Genomic DNA, 18373 nt, shown 5'->3' with positions numbered 1-18373 from the left:
GCAATGGGGTGTCTCTACAGCGCATGCGTGTGACCGTTTACGCTCGGGGGAGGATCCTGTGGTAGCGTAGCCTCAAAAGGGACGAACAGCTAGCACGACTGTTGCTAAATACTATTGCATTTTTCTTTGCACTCGGGGCAATTTGTTGTTTTAAAGTATGAACGAAGGTGATTTTACAGCAGCTCGGGGGAGAAAACCAGCGGTTCTCGACAAAGTCGACATGTCATTAGGTAAGGTCCTCGATAGTAAACACTAACGTTACTAAAATAGAGTGTAAGCTAATGCTAGCTACTAGCGGGTGGGAGGTTGTCTGTAGCTAGCTAGCTAGCTAAATACATCTCATTTGAGCATTCAGGCGCCCCTGTTTACTCTTACACATGTGATAAATTTAACAGATGACATCATCCGGTTGAACAAAAAAGAGCAACAGTTGAAAAGGAGACAGGGCCCAGCGACCCGCCGACCAGTCAAGAAGAAAGGCCGTTTAACCCAAGCAAAGGGACTTACATCAAGAACTGCTGGAGCTTTCCAGAGAGGTGTGTGTCAGTGCTTTCTCAGTTGTCATTTGCTTGATTTGTATGCAGACAGATAAGTCTAATTATTTGTACGAACAGATAGACAATCCGTGTGTTAATGTGTAATCAGTAACTATAAAGCAACTTCCACAAATACTAAAAAAGATTGTAAACTCTAAAAATGACTTTGCAATTAAGATAAGGTAAACTTTATTGATCCCTCACTGGGGAAATTCACATTAGATAGATCTATTATTAAATGGATTTGCAAACTTCCACAAATAAAGTAAATATCTGTGAATAGGCTTAATAAATGCACAAATAAATTAAAAGCATTTGTGACTATCTTCTTAACATTTACAGCTTTCAACGGATATTTGTGAATCCAGTTTTTATTTGTGAATCTCAATTCTATGCTTGTGTATTTGTGTTTTATGCTCACTGTGTGGTATGTTTGTTTGTTGTTGTTGTTTTATGCGCAGATCTGTGTATATTTGCAAAATATTATGGTGAGTTTACAAACCTTTTTTACATTTGTGGAAGTTGTTTTATATTTACAGATAACGCATTTACACGCAGATTGTCTGCTCACACAAACATTTAGACAAATGGATCTCCGTACGTCGGTAACCTTTTGCGTTTTTCTGATGAAACAACTCTGTATGTTGCTAATGTTATCTTTACCAGGAGGTGGCGTGCCCCGAGGAGGAGCATCTAAATTAAGAAACAGAAGAGTCCCTCCCCCACCTGTACGGCGAAGGGGTCAAGGGGTTATCACAGGACTGGCAGCCAGGCGGCCAGGTGCCCTGCTGAAACGAGTTGGCACACTCAACAGAGCAGCAATCAACCAGGTAATATAATACTGGAGTGCACACAAGACAGGGACACATGTCTGGGCACTGGTGGTAGCCTCTGGTTTTGGCTTGAATCGTCACTGTAGGCTGCTGGCAAATGAGTAAGAGGACATGTGCTCAGATTGTAGGAATCATCATTATAAGTCTTTCCTTTTGGACTGTGTCATTGTAATGATGTGAGGTGTCTGTATTGGAGGGTATCTGATTGTTGGAGCACCACATCAACTTATATTTCTCTATGTAACTTCAGTAGGAAGATGCAGACTCATATACAGTAGTGCTTAAAAAGTTTCTGGCTGCTGAGGCCACATCTACACTAATATGTTTTCATTTTTTATTTTAACAGCATTTTAAAACAAAAATAATCTCTGAACATGTGTTTTAGGACCATTTCAGGAATCCCAGTTTCTGTCTATACAGACACGCAGGAAATATGCAGGTCACCCGGCCATTCATGTACACTAGGTGTGTGGCAGTGTAAACAGGAAGCAGACTATCTACTTTGCATTTGGTTGCGTAGCTTCAGAAAATACTACGTAGATAGTAAAAAGGAAGACCAGAGATTACTTTGCCTAGACCAAGGACGAGGTGGATCTGTTACTGAATATACCATGATGAGTATAAGGTGGTCTAGGTGGTAGAAAACAGGTTGTGAGTCATTGCAAAGCAAATTCAGCAACATATTAAAGGGATGACGGAAGTATTATCTATCACAAGAGGAAGCCATGGCAATGAGAAAGGAGAACCCACCCAAGAAGGGAAACCTACTCTAATTAAGAGTTCTAATATGTTATGTCTATGGAAAGTTTAATTTGTGATCATGAGCAACTCTTTCTCAAAGCCACAAAGCAGAGAAGTAAGTCTCAAACGTGTGATGTCTTAAGCCCTTTTTCTACTGCACAAAAAACCACTAACAGCTGTTGACACCTGGTTTTGTAACGTAATAGGAAAAGTTACAACCAACATTCACTCCCAGGTCAAATGACTGTGCTGTAATCAGCGGTATTCAGCTTTGGCTCTGATTGGCATTAATGGAAACATTACACCGGGTGAACGCGCTAATTTTGGCGATGATGCGGCACCATAAAATACCATCGGTCTCTGCCCAGGCAGCGCTCAAACATTGATCTAAATTAGTCTGTACCAAATTTGAAAGACAGACTGAATAAATATTCATAATATTAAAAGAAGCAACCACCATGAAGTTTTCACAGGCCCCCATGCTGCTGTCTGCTGTTTACTAACCTGCTTTCTGGTCTGTCCGTGACATTGAATGTGACACACGAAAAAAAAAAACACACACAAAGACATACTAGTCTGCTTCAGAGCCGTGCACACAGATCACGTCTACTGGCCATGGGAGAGGAGTCAATCACTTATTTTTAGCGGGTTTATTCATGTTGAAAAACTTGTGTATATGCGCAAATATTGGTGGAAAATGAGTGACAGAGTATAAAGGATGGAGCAGCTCCGTAGACAATGAATTTTGTAGACCCACAGAATGTGTTTTTTTTATGCCCAAATAAGCTTAACTCTATTGTAATGTTCTCAGTTCTGAAATAGAGAACTGACCCATACACTCAGAACATTCCCCTGGGTGCTCTCAGTGTCATCTAAAACATCTTTCCCATTTCATTGTCTATGGAGCTGCTCAAGGGGTGGGGGAAAATTGATACAGCATAGTGCTGAGATATTTTTGTGTGGCAATATTGTATCGTCACACAGTCCCAAGTATGGATTTTTTTTTCTTTATATATATTATTAATATTACAAATACAAGTTAAAGTTTTGGAGGCCTACTTGAATAATATAATCAATTGCTTTTTCGGTCCTCTAGATACATTTTGCTGCAAAAAAAAAAAAAAGAGAGACGAACAGACTGAAAACGTCACCTTCTTAGATAAAACAGATGTTGACAAAGTTTTCCTTTGGGGACATAATTTACAGTTGAAAAATTGTAATAAACATACATATACACATATAGCATTTTGCAACATATTAAAAATCTCAGTAATATTATATTGTGGATCTAATGGTGATTCCTACCCCTAAGCAGCTCTAGACGTTATACCCTATGACATCAGAGATTTGAGTTTAAGCACTCTTGTTTTTAGATTTGGGTGAGAGTTTCTCATTTTTAACATTATTTTTAGACTCACTTAGACTCTAGGATAAACATGTATGAAATTTGAAAATGGTTTAAGCTCCCCTTTAATGTTCTGAATTGATATGTCATGACTGATATAGACTCACAAGTCAGTCTTTAGACGCTTTGCTTAACTAACATTAACATGTTTATCAGAAGGCGGAGATCTCTGATTGTCTGGTGGCGAGACTATGATTGATAAGAATCGGGAAGTGAATGTGGGTGTCTGCGCCATCATTTCCAAAGGTTTCCGTCTCTGCCTGTACAGACTAAAATGCAAACCTGGAGTTTTTATATTCAAACGAAGTCAACTGCATTTTTTAAGGTCTCGAAGTGGACACAAGGCGTAACTGTAGCAATAGGTAAGCATTTTAAACCAAAAACGTATTGGTGTGGTTGTAGCCTGAGACTCCATCTCTTGAATACAAAGTGTGATGGGGAAATAATGTTTAACGTAATGATGTCAATGTTTAGCCTTGTTTAGGTTGACAAACAACCCTCTGTCCTGCTGAAATGAGAGGTATAAAATGCACCAGCCACCACACCAAGGCACACTAAACCTAAAAGAAAGAAAAGGAAATGATGATTGAACATTGAGAGCATAATGATACCTTATCTATGTGCTGCTGATACTGCACTAAAGCTTGACCAGCTTCAGCAAAGACCTTGTACATCACTAGCTGACAAAGACTCAAGAAAGACACAGTTCAAATACTTCTCTAAGATGTCTGCATTTTTATTTGTTGCCTTGGTAACCAACACCAGTCTTGCTCCTCTAGTATACAATCAAACACACCTACAGACCGTACTCCTCCTGCTTTAATGACCTGGATCCACATTGACCTTCATCATGCCCAGAGGCAGAGTTTTCTCCACATCCTATCGCCTGGCAACAGACATCATTGTCTGATATCCGGAACAGCGAATTTGCTGCCCCTCCTGTTGTCTGCTCTAGATGAGTCAACCTTAGAGACTTTTCCATTTGTTTCCCATCATCCCGGAGTTCTTATCTAGTCGAGGCAAGAAGGGTTTGATAAGAATCTCGGCAGATGCAATTGTGACTTTGAACTACCGCAGCACCCCACATCCCTGATTTTCTATTAAACTTCAGTCAGTTATCATTAAAGCCGTGTTTTACATACTTAATATTCAGTTGTGGCGTCTCACTTGGGGAGTCATTACTTTTTTCTTACTCTTATCAAAGTTATCTTTAAATTCTAATTATTTCCAAACCACATACAGAAATTCAAGTCTGATCTCTCACACAGTGAAATTCAGCAGATATAAATGCAGAAGATGATTGTGGTGAATGGGTGCTATTATGGCTCAGACACACCAAACCAACATCAAAGAAGTAGTGGCAACTAAGGCTGAGTGTTGCATTGCCTCACGTCACCTGTGTCTCGGACAAAAAGTTGCACTTAAACGCTTCTAAATAGACAAGTCTTACAATATCACCTGACATGTTTTACTTCGCTCCACTACACTCTTAAAACTCTGGCAAAACCAGTATTTTGGCATGGATACACAGTGTGGACTTAAAATGATGTTAGTTTCAGGTGGATACATTATTCATCCCACCTGGAAATTGCTTAAAGTGGACACAGTTTCAGACTGAAGATGGAAACGGAGTGTAATGAGTTGTCTGATATCTGACAAATGTCTTCCTTTCCTTTTAGTCCCAGACACACCAAAACAACTTAAGAGAACTAGCAGTGAAGGCCCCTGATGTTGCCATGTCTCAGCCAAAAAATTGCACATTTACACACCGTAAAGATTACAGCTGACATACGTTTTGTGCCTGCTTAATAGGAATCACGCTTCCATACCAGCAGGCAGTGGTAGTCTGTATTCGTCATTCAAAAACAGAAACCGGAAGACCGTCTTGATGCTAGTTAGCCAGTTAGCACATTAACAACACAATCCACTGTAGAAAGAACAGAGCATATTTACTGTGCGTCGGTGAACAGTAACACAAACCACCATGAAATGTTTCTGCTGAAGAACTCAATAGCTGTGTCTCAAGGCTGTGTGACCAAGGCTGTCTCATTTCGAAGGCTTCATCAAATGAGGCTGAGAAATGCAGCCTTCTTTCCCGGAATTTGGAAGACGCGTTGGATGAGTCCTTCGTGGCCCAGCCTATCCCAAGATGCATTGCGCGCCGGTGACGATTATATATTAAGTTAACTAACAGTTTTTAACTAACGGTTTACTGTTGTTAACATTTCTGTTAGCTAGTTTACCTGATATTGGTCCTCCGTCAGCCTGAAATATATCAAACGGTGGTGTCTCTGGCAGTGAATCATCCCCTCAAGTACTAAATAAAAAAAAAAAAAAATCTATATATATATATATATATATATATATATATATATATATATATATATATATATATATATATATATATATATATATATATATATATATATATAAATAAAATAATAACAATCTTTGGGTCCATGATTTAGTGCTGCCTAACTTACTAGCTTACTCCTTCTTTCGTCAAGTGCAGCTGGTTGCTAGGTAACAGGAACGCCAACTGGTTGGGGTGAGAACAACTGGTGATGCAACCAGGAATTCATCCACAGACTAGACCGTCTGGTGCTCTGCCATCTCTGACGCCGATTCAAAATGCTGAATTGCCTGAAAAACAGCCGACTAGAGCCAACAGTGTGGCACACAGCAAAAACTTGGGTGGCAGATGCTCACCGATAACAAATCATTGACCAAAGGCCGATCATCTGCTTGATGTGTCCTTAATTTGTATATTAGTTACTCCACCAGTGTTACATTGGATTCATGAAGATTTCTTGCATACTTAGACAGTGAACAAAGAATCCAAAAACTGAGAAAATTCTTGATGAACTGAAGTAAAAGAGGTCTGCGTGTAACAGCAGCAAAACTATATCAAAACATACATTTACATACAGACTTGTTGATCCAGTTGAATGGTCAGTACTTTCCAAACCTAAGCATTTTCACTAAATCCTTATTATTTGAAACACTTGGAACAGCACAAGGGCGCTACTCGTCTTTGTGTCGATGTGTTTTAGAAACTGACATATTAGCAGAAATGTATGTGCTTGGAAAGTACAGAACATATGACTGGATAAATAAGACTCGGATTGTTCTGCACGAGCTGTGCGAGAGTTAGTAAACAGATTTTTTGATGTACTTTTGCTGTTGTTAAACGTGGTCTCCTATGACTTCAGTTCATCAAGAACTCTCTGTTTTTGGATTCTTTGTTCACCAGAGGCATTTTAGAAAAACAAAGTTTTCCTCATGAATTTAGCGTCACCTGGGGTGAGTAATTAAATGATCATTATGGGGTTGATGTGTTCCTCGAAGAGTTTCACGATGAAGCTACTGTTCTCTTCTGTCTCATTACTTTGAGGTTTTTAGTATCAAGCCACATCCCACTTGATTTCAGACAGCAATTCATAGATTCAGCATAGTGCATTTATTTAAATCAAGGCTCAATGGTGGTTCTTAAACATGGTCAGAGCTTAAGTCATCCTCTACCTTAAAATTGGCGTCTGATTGTGCATCACTCATGTTCAAAAGTAGCATGAACTATCAGTGTTGTCTTATTTTTAGAAGTAGTGCAGCTTTTAAAAGTTTTGCCTTTGGTGATACCGAATCCTTCTACAATCCACTGCACCTCTGTTTTCAGAAAGCAAGACAGAAAACAAAGCCCTTCATTCAACGCACTGAAGCCCCATACAGGAAACCAGAGGTACAGAGGCGGCCGTACAGGCAGCCTGATCCACAAAGAGTCCAGAATGCAACAGCGGTCAGGAGACCGTTTCAGCTGCGACGACGGTGAGACCATTTTCTTCTTCTGTACAGTCGTATGGTGTGCTTGTGTGTAGCTCTCTCTGAACACAAGGAGAATTGTGGGATTGGTGTCTTTAACTGTCATCACACACACATACGACTCCAAAATCTGGAGAGTAGTTCCACTTCAAACATGTTTAAAGGAATAAAGAGTGATCTAAATTTGCTGCTTCGTGTGGTGCAGTGTGTACCACATCACACACACACACACACACACACACACACACACACACACAGTACACTTTGATAGATCGACACTGAACGTAGCTGGATTTCAATCCTGTGTTTGTGTTGCTCTCATGCAGACCACTGCCGCCTGTCCAGCAGACTCAGAGGGAAGCACGACAGGCCACGTTTCTTTTCCACAGAGGACTCAAGGTACATGTTGGGTTGTGTGTGTCATTGAGAGTTGCTGAATGTGCTGTATATTTTGATTAAACTAAATGCATCATACATTATCAGCATGTGTAGTATAAAGCGTTTTTCTCAGCATTTTAAGTCTTATGCTGTGTTCCAGTCAAAGTCAGAGGCTGGAATTTACCAGTTGAAATTTCCAACTTTCAACCTCCTGAAGGGGCTCTATCTATGTTCAAGTTCTGAGTTGTCTGGAACGCAGCATTAAATCTGTCTCAGACTAAATCACTCATCAATAGACCATTATGTTTATTCTTTGTATCCACTGCTCTGTGTTACAGGTACAGGCCCAGGTGCAAAAGCCAAGTCCTCGCAGTCCTCCAGTCAGAACTCGGCAGTGAGTATTCTCAGAGTTTATTTTGGCTCTAGTCATAAATGTCTAATTGTCTGTGTTCCTCAGTCGTATGTGCGTGTGTGATGAAAAGGAAATCGCACTGAGGATATGAATCATTTGGAGGGGAAAGAAGACCATTGTTTTCCATTTTTAGAGCCAGTGTCTGTGTTTGCGTAATACAGTGCAGCTCCTCTGTTTGTCCACCAGGTGGCGCACATCGACAACCAGCAATGGGATCTTGACCGTTTCAATTGACAACCCCACAGCCAGGACTCAGCCTGAGTAAATCTCACAATCTTTGCACACTGGTGTCAGATCATGTTTGTTCCCACACATGCATCATTTTATTAATACCTAGTAACAGTTGTAGTCGTGTATTTTACGATATACATAAAGACATTTGAAGATATTCACGTTGGTTTTGACCTTCACACCAAACATCACACACGAGACGCCTGCAGATGAAACTGACTGACTGTTTGACTTCCTCGTAGGCCTCCCACTGCTTGGACTCTGCATCCTCCAGCTGCCATTTCTGCTCCTGTCAAGGTGGAAACAGCGGAGAAGAAAATACCAAAAGGAGTGCCTCTGCAATTTGACATCAACAGTGTTGGAAAACCGGTGAGAGCATGCTGCTTAAATTCTACATACTTAAATCAGGATTCTTGCAAACTCTTAAACTCTTAAAAGGCATTCAAATCATTAATCTAAGAATGAGGCCTTAATTGGTATTAAAATACCCTAAATGAATCTTTAAAAAGTCTTAAAAATGCCAAGATATGGAACGTAGGATTTTATTCATCTTTATTTTTCCCCAAGTTGCATTGTAAAGTTACAAAATAATTGGTAACATCTATTTTTATGCCTCTGTGCCGGTGATAGCTGTGGCCAGAGGCATTATGTGTGCGGGTTGTCAGTTCCACTTTCCCATTCTCATGAACACTTTATCTCAAGAACGTCTCAAGTTCAAATTTAGCACAACTGTCCACATGGACTCAACAATGAACTTTCAAGACTTTGGGGGTCATGGGTCAGAGGTCAAGGTCATTATGACCTCATCTGTCTCATTCTCATGAATGTGATATCTCGGGAGCAGCTTTAGGGATTTTTGTTTTAAATTTTGTGCACAGAGTTCCGGGACTCAATCATAAGCTGATTAGATTTTAGTGGTCATGGGTCCAAAGTCAAGGTCATCATGACCTTGCGTCCATCTCATTTTGTGTTATCTAAAGAAGGCCTTGAGGAGATTTCCTTAAATTTGACACAAACATCCACTTGAACTCAAGAATGAACTGATTAGAATTTGGTGGTTAAAGTCAAAGGTCACTTTGACCTCACATTCAGGACTTAATACGCTAATCATGATGAAGTTTCACACAAATGTTTTATAGAATAAAATGATGGAGTGATGACATTTCATATTCCAAAGGTCAACTTCACTGTGACATCATATTGTTCTGCAGAAACACTTCCTGGCCATTACTCAACGTCCTATCTCAGGAACAGAAGGGGAGACATTTGGTCAGACACTGAACTGGTGACACTAATCTTGAGTGTCCACCTTGAAACTGTGCTGATTGTACAGATCTCCTGTGCTGCCGGGGAAAGATGTGTGTGTGTGAAGCGTCCATGTTTTCACAGACATGGATGTATACTGTAACTGCAAGTTGACGGCAAAGTGGTATTCTAGATTTAAAATAATTTAACGAATGCCTTTTGCATTAACGAGGAGAGGGAGAGACGCTGTGCTGCTGCCAGAGGAACCGCTGAATGAGTTTCCTCTGAGCAGTAACTCACTACAAGAGTCTGAGAAGTCCGGACGCCTCAGTTTATTCCACACTACTGAAGCTGCTCCTCTTTTTGGAACCACTGCAGAGTCAGTAATAATTTCGGTTGAGTAGCATCCACTCTCAATCAAATCCTCCTCCTCTATTGACACTTTTAGGACAATTCTTAAAACGTACATGTTTTCAATGTACTTTGGTTGTTTGTAGTGGTTTTCATATTTTAGTATTTTAAAATCTTTTTTACGTATGTAACTGTTCTTACCGCTTTAATTCTGTTTTATCCACCTTATTCCTGAGGGTACTACTGCAGAAATGATTATGGGCGCAACTTCCAGTGAGATAGCAGAAGTAGCAGTAAGTCAGTTAGTCCCATAGACTGTGGTTAGTCCCAGTAGCTACTCTTGGTGGCTAACCGCCAACGCTGGTTCTTTTCGAAAGTAATTTGCCTTCAGTTTCGCAAATACTGATTTATTTCTTAACAAATATTTAACTAAACTTAGCATGTTCTAAAATGTCTTTACAGAGCTTTGGTACCTGTTGCACTGTCCCTGTCTGTAACAACCAACAACCAGTCTAAACTCAATTTTGTCTTCGACAACTGTGTGTTGAACATATAACCAGAACAAAAAGGGATTGTTCCTTTTGCCAAAGGTACCGTTGATATGAGAAATAAAGCCACAAGAGTTTCACGAGACATAGCAAAGAGAATGACACTGACAGGTCCGTCACTCAACGTCAGTACATGATATCCCTGTCTTTCCCCGTCTGACTTCATTCTCAACCTACATTAGAAAATTGCTTGTTTTAAAATAAACTCAGCAACAAACCTTGAAATATGTATTTAGTCATTAGGGCTGAGAATGTGTTACTGATTTACCGTACTTCCTTTATGTCATAGAAAAAAAACAAACGCCAAAAGTTATTTCTTTTACGACCACTTTATATGACTATTACTGATGACTGCTGCTACATTCAGCTTCATGTTTCACTCAGAACAGTTATAATAAATCAGAAGTTAAAAAAACGTGTAAACTGCGTCGTTAACGCTGGGAAACATCACATTTATTCACTTTACATGGAGCTACAGTTAATACTGAATTATGTTAAATCTTTGCCGAATGTGTTAGTATCTCTTATTATGTCATCATAAATCATCTTTAGAAGGAGCAGATGTTTACCTTAAGCTAGCTCGGGCCATGTTAAAGTGAACAATATTTTAACGAAACAAGGCAAGCCAATTGCTAGCGTGCTCGGTTGATTGAAAAAAAAAAGAGAACAATGCTTTGAGATGGCTGTCAGAGATGGCACAAGTATAGATAAAGCTATGACAGGTGGTGTGTTCCATATTTTATTTCCAAATTGCTCTTGGAAAGAATAATAGAGTACTGTAAACAAACTGTTACCATTGGAAACCGCCAGTTTCGGTTCAACGCTGGACGTAGCGCACATAATTCACGCAAGGTATCACGGGGGCTAGGAATAAGGTGGATATTTGTGTGTCATTCCTTTATTCTGTACAGCACTTTGGTCAACTGCGGTTGTTTTTAAATGTGCTACATAAATAAACTTGATTTGATAAAAGTTAACATGTTTCCGGTGTCCTTTTCTTTCCACAGCAAACATCGATCACCCTCAATGAGCGATTCCGCATCCTAAAAGATCGACGCACCGCCACGGCACACATCAGCAAAGGCAGCCGATTTGTCACTGTGGGTTAGCCGACAAGAAAACAGGCAACGAGTAAATAACACTCCGAAGACCTTTCGTCCTGCTCAGACCCACACAGTGAACCCCACCTTTGTGACGGATGGGACGTGCGGACCCACTGACTGACTTTACTAACAGGAGGGAGGTGACAGTGGGGCGACAGGCACAACGGCTCGACTGTGAGAACTCAAGTGTGCAGGTGTCAGTGGAAGGGTTTGTTTAAAATAAGTTCCCATTCATTGTCGATATCATTGTACTCCGCTGTTTGTATTGTGGATGTCTTTACTGGGAAGGAAGGAGCTTTTTTTCCTCCACTTTGGACTGGAACAGGTGACACTATCATGAAGGCTGCTCGGAAGTATTTCTTTTCAGAGAGGACCGCTATGTATCTGCTCGGGTGGCACGTTTGTCTCTATACCTTTTTTGTTTTTTTGGAATTGTTTTGTAATGTTTCTTCAAATAAATGAGTTTCTCTTTAAAGATTTGGTATACAGCTTCACATCAGTTCGGAGCACACTGTGTGAAATGCTTTGTCTTCTCCTGTAATCAAACAGCGCCATCTGGCTGTCAGATATAAACCAGCCACCTTCTTTCTAGTAGGTAACTCAGCTTTTTTTTTCAACCTGAACTCCTGAAATTAGGGGATCAATCCTGACATTGTTTGTCCTGTTTTTGCAAAACTCCCAGGATATGTGTCGTAACAGTGGTTAAGTACGTGTTTAAAGTTATTGTGAAACAGCTGAATAGAGGTGCCACAAGCTCCAAACAAGCACTCTGGCCTTGTGCAAATTTGGCTGTAAATCAGTCACAGTTTGTCCAAACATCACCACCCAATGGATATTTTTAATAAAGCTGCTGAAACATGCCCTCAAATGTTTCTGCAATTGACCACAAGGGTCGTCAAAGGAGAGCATGGCTCAGCAGAGATTTGGTTGTAGATGAGTAAGCGTCTCTCTGATTGTCAGAGAGCCTGTGGGTTGTTAATGCAAGTGTTGCGAACTGTCAAAAGGTTTTGATAATTCCCAGCTTTCAACTTATAAAGGTCCATGCCGGCTTGAACCCCTGAATCACTGCTTGCGGTCATATATTCTCAGGTATTGTGTTTAATAGTTTTTAAGACTATAAAGCAGCAGGCTGCAGTGGAACCACTCAGGGCACATTCACGCTGTCAGTGTACGTCCTTTTTCTTTCTTATTTCTCTTGGACCCTTACAGAGAGGCCTTTTCTTTAAAGCAGGGGTGTCAAACATATGGCTCAGAGGCCAGAACTGGCCCGTCAAAGGGTCCAATCCAGCCCACTGGGTGACATTGTGTAGGGCTGAGAGGTGCCAGGTTTCAGGAGCAATTTAAACAGCGAGTAGCTTTCGTCATGCTTAATGCTGCTTCAGAGGCTTTTCACCCTGACCAGGAGACAGTTCTTTTCTTTCACTGTAGTTTGGTGTGGTGATGTCGGGATTACTACAAAGGAGTGGAAATGTACAGAAAAATGCACATGTAATAATAAATATAATGAGTAGTCGACTAACTGAATGTGGAAAAACTGAGAAATATTGTTGAAATTGCGTTTATTCCTCTGAAGACCTCACAGGCTGTCTGTCATCCGTTTTGTAAATGATAGGCGTTTTTAAAATGTTTACTGGTTCGGCCAACCTGTGATCAAATCGAAGAACTGAAATGAGTTTGACACCCCTGCTTTAAAGAGTCAGATCCTTTTTGTTAAACCAGAAACAGCCCCAAAATCCCTATTGCCAAACCCACCAGACTCCATTTAAAAAAACTAGTAATTTTACTGTGTATAGAGCCAGCACATTTTCACATCTAAGTCTGTGAACTAAGGGTTATTTTAACCAAACCAGACCTGGTGGTTGTTGGAACAGTGAAAAGACAAATCAAGATGGTTTTTGTGGGATTTATTGGGCTAGATTTATCGACTCTGGATGAAGTGTGTTTTATAGTGATAAAATTACTGATTTTATAAATGGAGTCTGGTGGGGAGCTGTTTCTGGTTCAACAACTACTCTTTAACAAACAGCTCTCTCTGTAGGGATCCTTTCAGTAATGTTGTCAGACACTTATAAAAACAATCTGAGTCTGTCAGTGCCAAAAACAAACACTTATAGGAGACATTAATTGATGGTGTGCAAATGCCTGGTGTTTATATTGCAGCTTTTTTCGCTGCTGGTTGAAAAATGCTTAAGTCCTTTTTAATGTGGCCATGAGAAGTACTTGAGTACCCAGAAAACACACGTACACACTTGGCATCTGTAAGTGTATCCTGGATCTTGTTCTTGTAGAACAGTGGTTCCCAACTTAAGGGTCTCAACCCCCACTAGGGGCCGCCAGAGCATCACAGGGGGGTTGTGAAGCCTTCTCGATTTTATATGCGTAAGAAAACGTTTTAAAAAAATATACATAATAGGCCTATGTATCAGCATTTCATTCATTTCTGTGAGGAAAACTAAATGAAATTGTCTGGGAATAACCTGCAAAAATTAATCCAAATAGCTTGTTTAACAGTTAATTCTACAGTTTATCAGCTGTTTTGTACTGTTACATGAAATATCCATAAAATATGTCACTTAGTCAGGGGTACTGGATGATATGAAGGGGGCCCCTTCAAGATAAGGGTTGGAAACCACTGTTTTAGAGGGTAAAAAGAAGATCCAGCGCTTTATCATGAGCAATTTGAGCTTCCAGATGTTGGCACATATTTCACGTAGTGTTCCAGTCAATTGTAAAAGGTTACAAATGTTCTCAACACTAGACTGTTTTACACTGCATTGTTTTAATAAACCAGTTTATGCAACTTTGTAAGAAAAGAAAACGGACATATTTTGGAATCTGAATATTGCTTTTATTTAAATACATTAAAATTTGCAATGTAACAAAACTATTGGCATATGAAATTCAAACACCATTTAAATGAACAAAACATGGCTCACTTCATTTTTCTGTGACTAGTGTCAGTAACACTAGGTTATTTTTCCTCTCTGCTCCGCATCATTTCACCCCCTCCCTCCCCCTGCCCCCATTTACACTGTTCACAGACTATCTTACAATAAGAGTGCTGAATAAAAATGAGGTAAGAAAGTGGTTTGAAGATTACAGATCATGCAGAACATGCCGAACAGCAACAAAATATTTTGTGAAGAAGGAAGTAACAAAAAAAAAAGAAAAAAAAAAGAAAAATACATGAGTGTGCATTTAAAAAATAATCAATTTACACAGCTTTGCATCTTTGGTTACAAAGTAGGTTGAATGATTTCACAGCTTTTCCCCCCCTGGACCCCTCAGGAAAAACATCGGGAGAAACTAACATGAAGGAGGGGGGTGATGGCAATACTAATTCACTTTGTTTAGTTAAAAACTACTGACAGAATTGACTCTTCATCAAATACCTCCTGCAGGCTCACGTTAAGATTTGATGTCAGCGGGTGAAGAGTCACCCATCAAGGCTCTTAATACTTTATACTATACATTCATACTAGATCTTGTCTTGAGCTATGAATTGGCAACTGCAGCACAGAATTTGAGTTAGTGTTAAACATTTGTCTTTTTTGCCTACATTTTTAACAATCAAACATTAAGCATTGCCCCTGGGAAGTACACAGAGGCGAGGTCCCTCCCCTTCCGGTGGACCGCCATGGGGTCTTATTTCAGACAAAATTATGTACAGTAGTTATTGACATGAGACATAACTTTTTTTTTTTTGGTTAAAAAAAAATCCTGTTTGGATTGTGCCATGACGTTTGTCAATTTAAAAGAAAATTTTGTAAGACAAGTGAGTCACTTTGTCGTAAAGCTGTTAAAAGTGTAACCCTGGAAAATATTTGTGATTACAAAGTCGGGTGGGTGATGTCGTAGCTTTCTCTCTCACTGAAGCTACGATGCCCATGTGTTTTGTACTGGGATATACTCACAGGACAACTTTAATTTACAAAACAGTGTGTAGGTCCCATAGTAAAAATGTACGTACGAACTAAAGTCAAAAATGCCGTGCTCCAAAAAATATTCGACAGTTTCTACAGTCCAGCTTCCACCTCACCATCTGCATCGCCAATTTCCTGTCTCCAAAATGTTCTTAAGTGTGGGTCAAAGTTTCCCCATCAAGGCCTCATTTTGTGTGTACGCAGTGTTCATAAATGAGACCCCACGTCCTGTTTGTTCTTTAGCTTTCTGGCTGATAAATAGATTAGGAGTTGCTGAATAAAACTCATCAGGTAAAGTCAGAGAAATTCAGATACCAATACCAGTATTAGAATCGCCTCCAATACCGCATAAAATGCTGGATCGGGTATTGGCGAGAATGCAAGTCTATGCACTGATCCAATACCACAATGTATTGATAAACTTTAAACTAGTTTTATAAGTGGAAAAGGGCAGATTTTGCGCCGCTCTGAAACACTAGCCTACAAAGCAAGTTGCACTCTGCAGCCACTGGAAACTACTTTTTTAAAGCGACAGGGAAGAATTGACTTCCAATAAACAGCATCATTCAACATTTTTTTTTGTTGCCAGGTCAGAAATGTACTTGCCCAACGTCAAATTTTACTTGCCCCAATAAAAAATAATAAAGACTAAAGTGAATTTTTAGGATCTTTTTCGGAAAACTGACGCACCCTTTGAAAAACGTCCATTTTATCTGCCTTGCTCTCAAACTTTCGACAAACTGCACAATACTTCATTGGAGTTTCGCCCACATCCTCTACCACCACCCAACTACACTCCTGTTTCCAGGATAATTTAAACGCTCGCTTGCGCTTCAGCTCATGAGATTCGTCTTTACTTGCCTCTATTTTCTCGCAAGCTCTTGTGCAACTCTTGGCAGAGATGAGATGGAAGCGAGATGGGTCAGTCCATAGCTATTTCCATCATCAGCTCCAGAAAAAAAAACACCATTTCTTTAAGTCTTATTCACCACTTGCCTGGCTGGGCAGGGAGTAGCACTTTCAGATCGGTACTTGGTATCGGCTGATAAATCGGCAAGTTCAGGTATCAGAATTGTGAAGGAAAAAAATGGTATCGAACATAACTAGGTACAACGTTACAATTGTGGAAGGAACATAGCAACAGGGGTCTTATTTTTAAAACAATGCGTAGGATTCGTAATAAAAAATTATGTATGGACAAAAACCAATATGGTGTGTGCCAAAAAAGTTACACAAGTTACCTAAACAAGATGGCTCACTCCTTAGCTACTTCCATCATCAGCTCCGGGGAAAAAAACAGTTTAAGTCTTATTCACCACTTGCCTGGCTGGGCGAGTGAGATGCTGAATTTACTAGCCCGAAGTAGCATTTTCAGATCGGTCCTCTGAATCGGCTGATACATTGGCAAGTTCAGGCATCGGAATCGGGAAACAAAAAATGGCATCGGAACATCTCTAGGTAAGACAACGTTAGAAAAGTGCAAGGAACATGGCTAAGTTACTTAACTAGCTAGCTAGCTAGCTAGCTGGTGTCAGTAGCGTACATTGTTCGAGATGAGACAGTTCACTGAGCGGTTTCACACAAAACTATATGGTACTATGTAGGGCTGTAGGATATGGAAAACAAATCATATTACAATTAATTTGAAAATGGCAATATGAGTCATGATTTTTAACAAAATAAATGAAAATGTGATTTTTGTTGGGGTCTGTACCAAACAAGCAAGTTCCCTTACATCTGGAATATGAGTTGTATGCCAGGGCATCTCTGCAGCACAACATTAACAATTTATTTATAGTAGTATGTTTTTATTTATTTATTTTAATTCATTTTACATTTATTTAAAAATTGCAACTCCTGCAATTTCAATATATTCTGATTAATTGTGCAGCCATGGTACAACAAACTGCGCCTTTATTGATTTGCAAAATTATCTTCTAAATTGACAAACATTATTTGTCATTCATGGCACAATTTAAATAGGAGCAAAAATATTTGTCTCTTGTTGACTACCATACATATTTTTTTTCTGGAATATGGTCCCATGGGAGACACCGGAAAGGGAGGGACTTTGCCTTTCTATGGCCAATCTGTTGAAACACTGTAGAAGAAAAAGGAAACAAGTCACCGGGCTATTGTTAGATGGGTTTCGTGAAATTGTTCATTTATGAAAATAGCAGCCCTGTAATAAATAAAACACTTAACAGTAGAACTCAAAAGACTGATGCAAGAGTTGATGTAAAAGTAACGGCAGCGGTGTGGCGCTCCGAAAAAACAAAACAAAAAAAAAAAAGACTCTCTCTTTCTCTCTCCCACTTCTTACTTTACAACATGAAACAGCAAGGCTAAAAATACCCCGTTACCCACTCAGTTATCTCATTTAAAAAAATAATCGCTCTCTTTTTGACAATCCCTCCCGTTTGTCCCTTATGTGAGGCAAAGCCCTCCCTTTCCACACCCACGGGTCGAGCAGGTTTCAGGTCAGGTCGTGGGCCGGTCTGGCTCGAGCCTAGTCCAAGAAAAGACATCCTGTTCACGAGCTTGGACGCAGCAGTCAACCACTCTGGGAACGTAGCCAAGATGAAAACAAACACCCCGACCTTCCCTGATACTCTGGCTCTGCACACTTTCTCCGTCTAAGTCTCTCTGTCTTTCTCTCTGATGATTGCATTAACACTGGAAAGGCCCACAGTACAGATGCATACACACTTACATTCCGACACCGATTCACAGTCGCACTTGCTTGCTAACGCACCCTGACACGCACACACACACACACACAAGCACTGTACTTTGTGGTCAAGCTGGTGGCTAAGAAGACAAAGTTTTTTTTTCTTCTTTTTAATTTCAC

At 39.9% G+C, this 18373-nt stretch overlaps 1 protein-coding gene across 1 annotated transcript; it reads left to right on the top strand.

Moving 5' to 3' along the window:
* The first annotated feature begins 40 nt into the window (after positions 1-40).
* LOC117271452 (UAP56-interacting factor-like) lies at positions 41-12069 on the top strand. Its single transcript, XM_033649603.2, has 9 exons — positions 41-230; positions 396-536; positions 1203-1366; positions 7189-7337; positions 7658-7730; positions 8048-8103; positions 8308-8382; positions 8595-8721; positions 11504-12069. The coding sequence occupies exons 1-9, from the start codon at positions 158-160 to the stop codon at positions 11603-11605; spliced, it is 960 nt and encodes a 319-aa protein (XP_033505494.1). The 5' UTR covers positions 41-157; the 3' UTR covers positions 11606-12069.
* Positions 12070-18373: the final 6304 nt, after the last annotated feature.

This window comes from Epinephelus lanceolatus, chromosome 12 (assembly GCF_041903045.1).
Source record: "Epinephelus lanceolatus isolate andai-2023 chromosome 12, ASM4190304v1, whole genome shotgun sequence".
In the NCBI taxonomy this organism is placed as follows: domain Eukaryota; kingdom Metazoa; phylum Chordata; class Actinopteri; order Perciformes; family Serranidae; genus Epinephelus; species Epinephelus lanceolatus.
The sequence above is the reverse complement of the archived record's forward strand: the minus strand, read 5'-3'. Positions and strand labels throughout refer to the sequence as shown.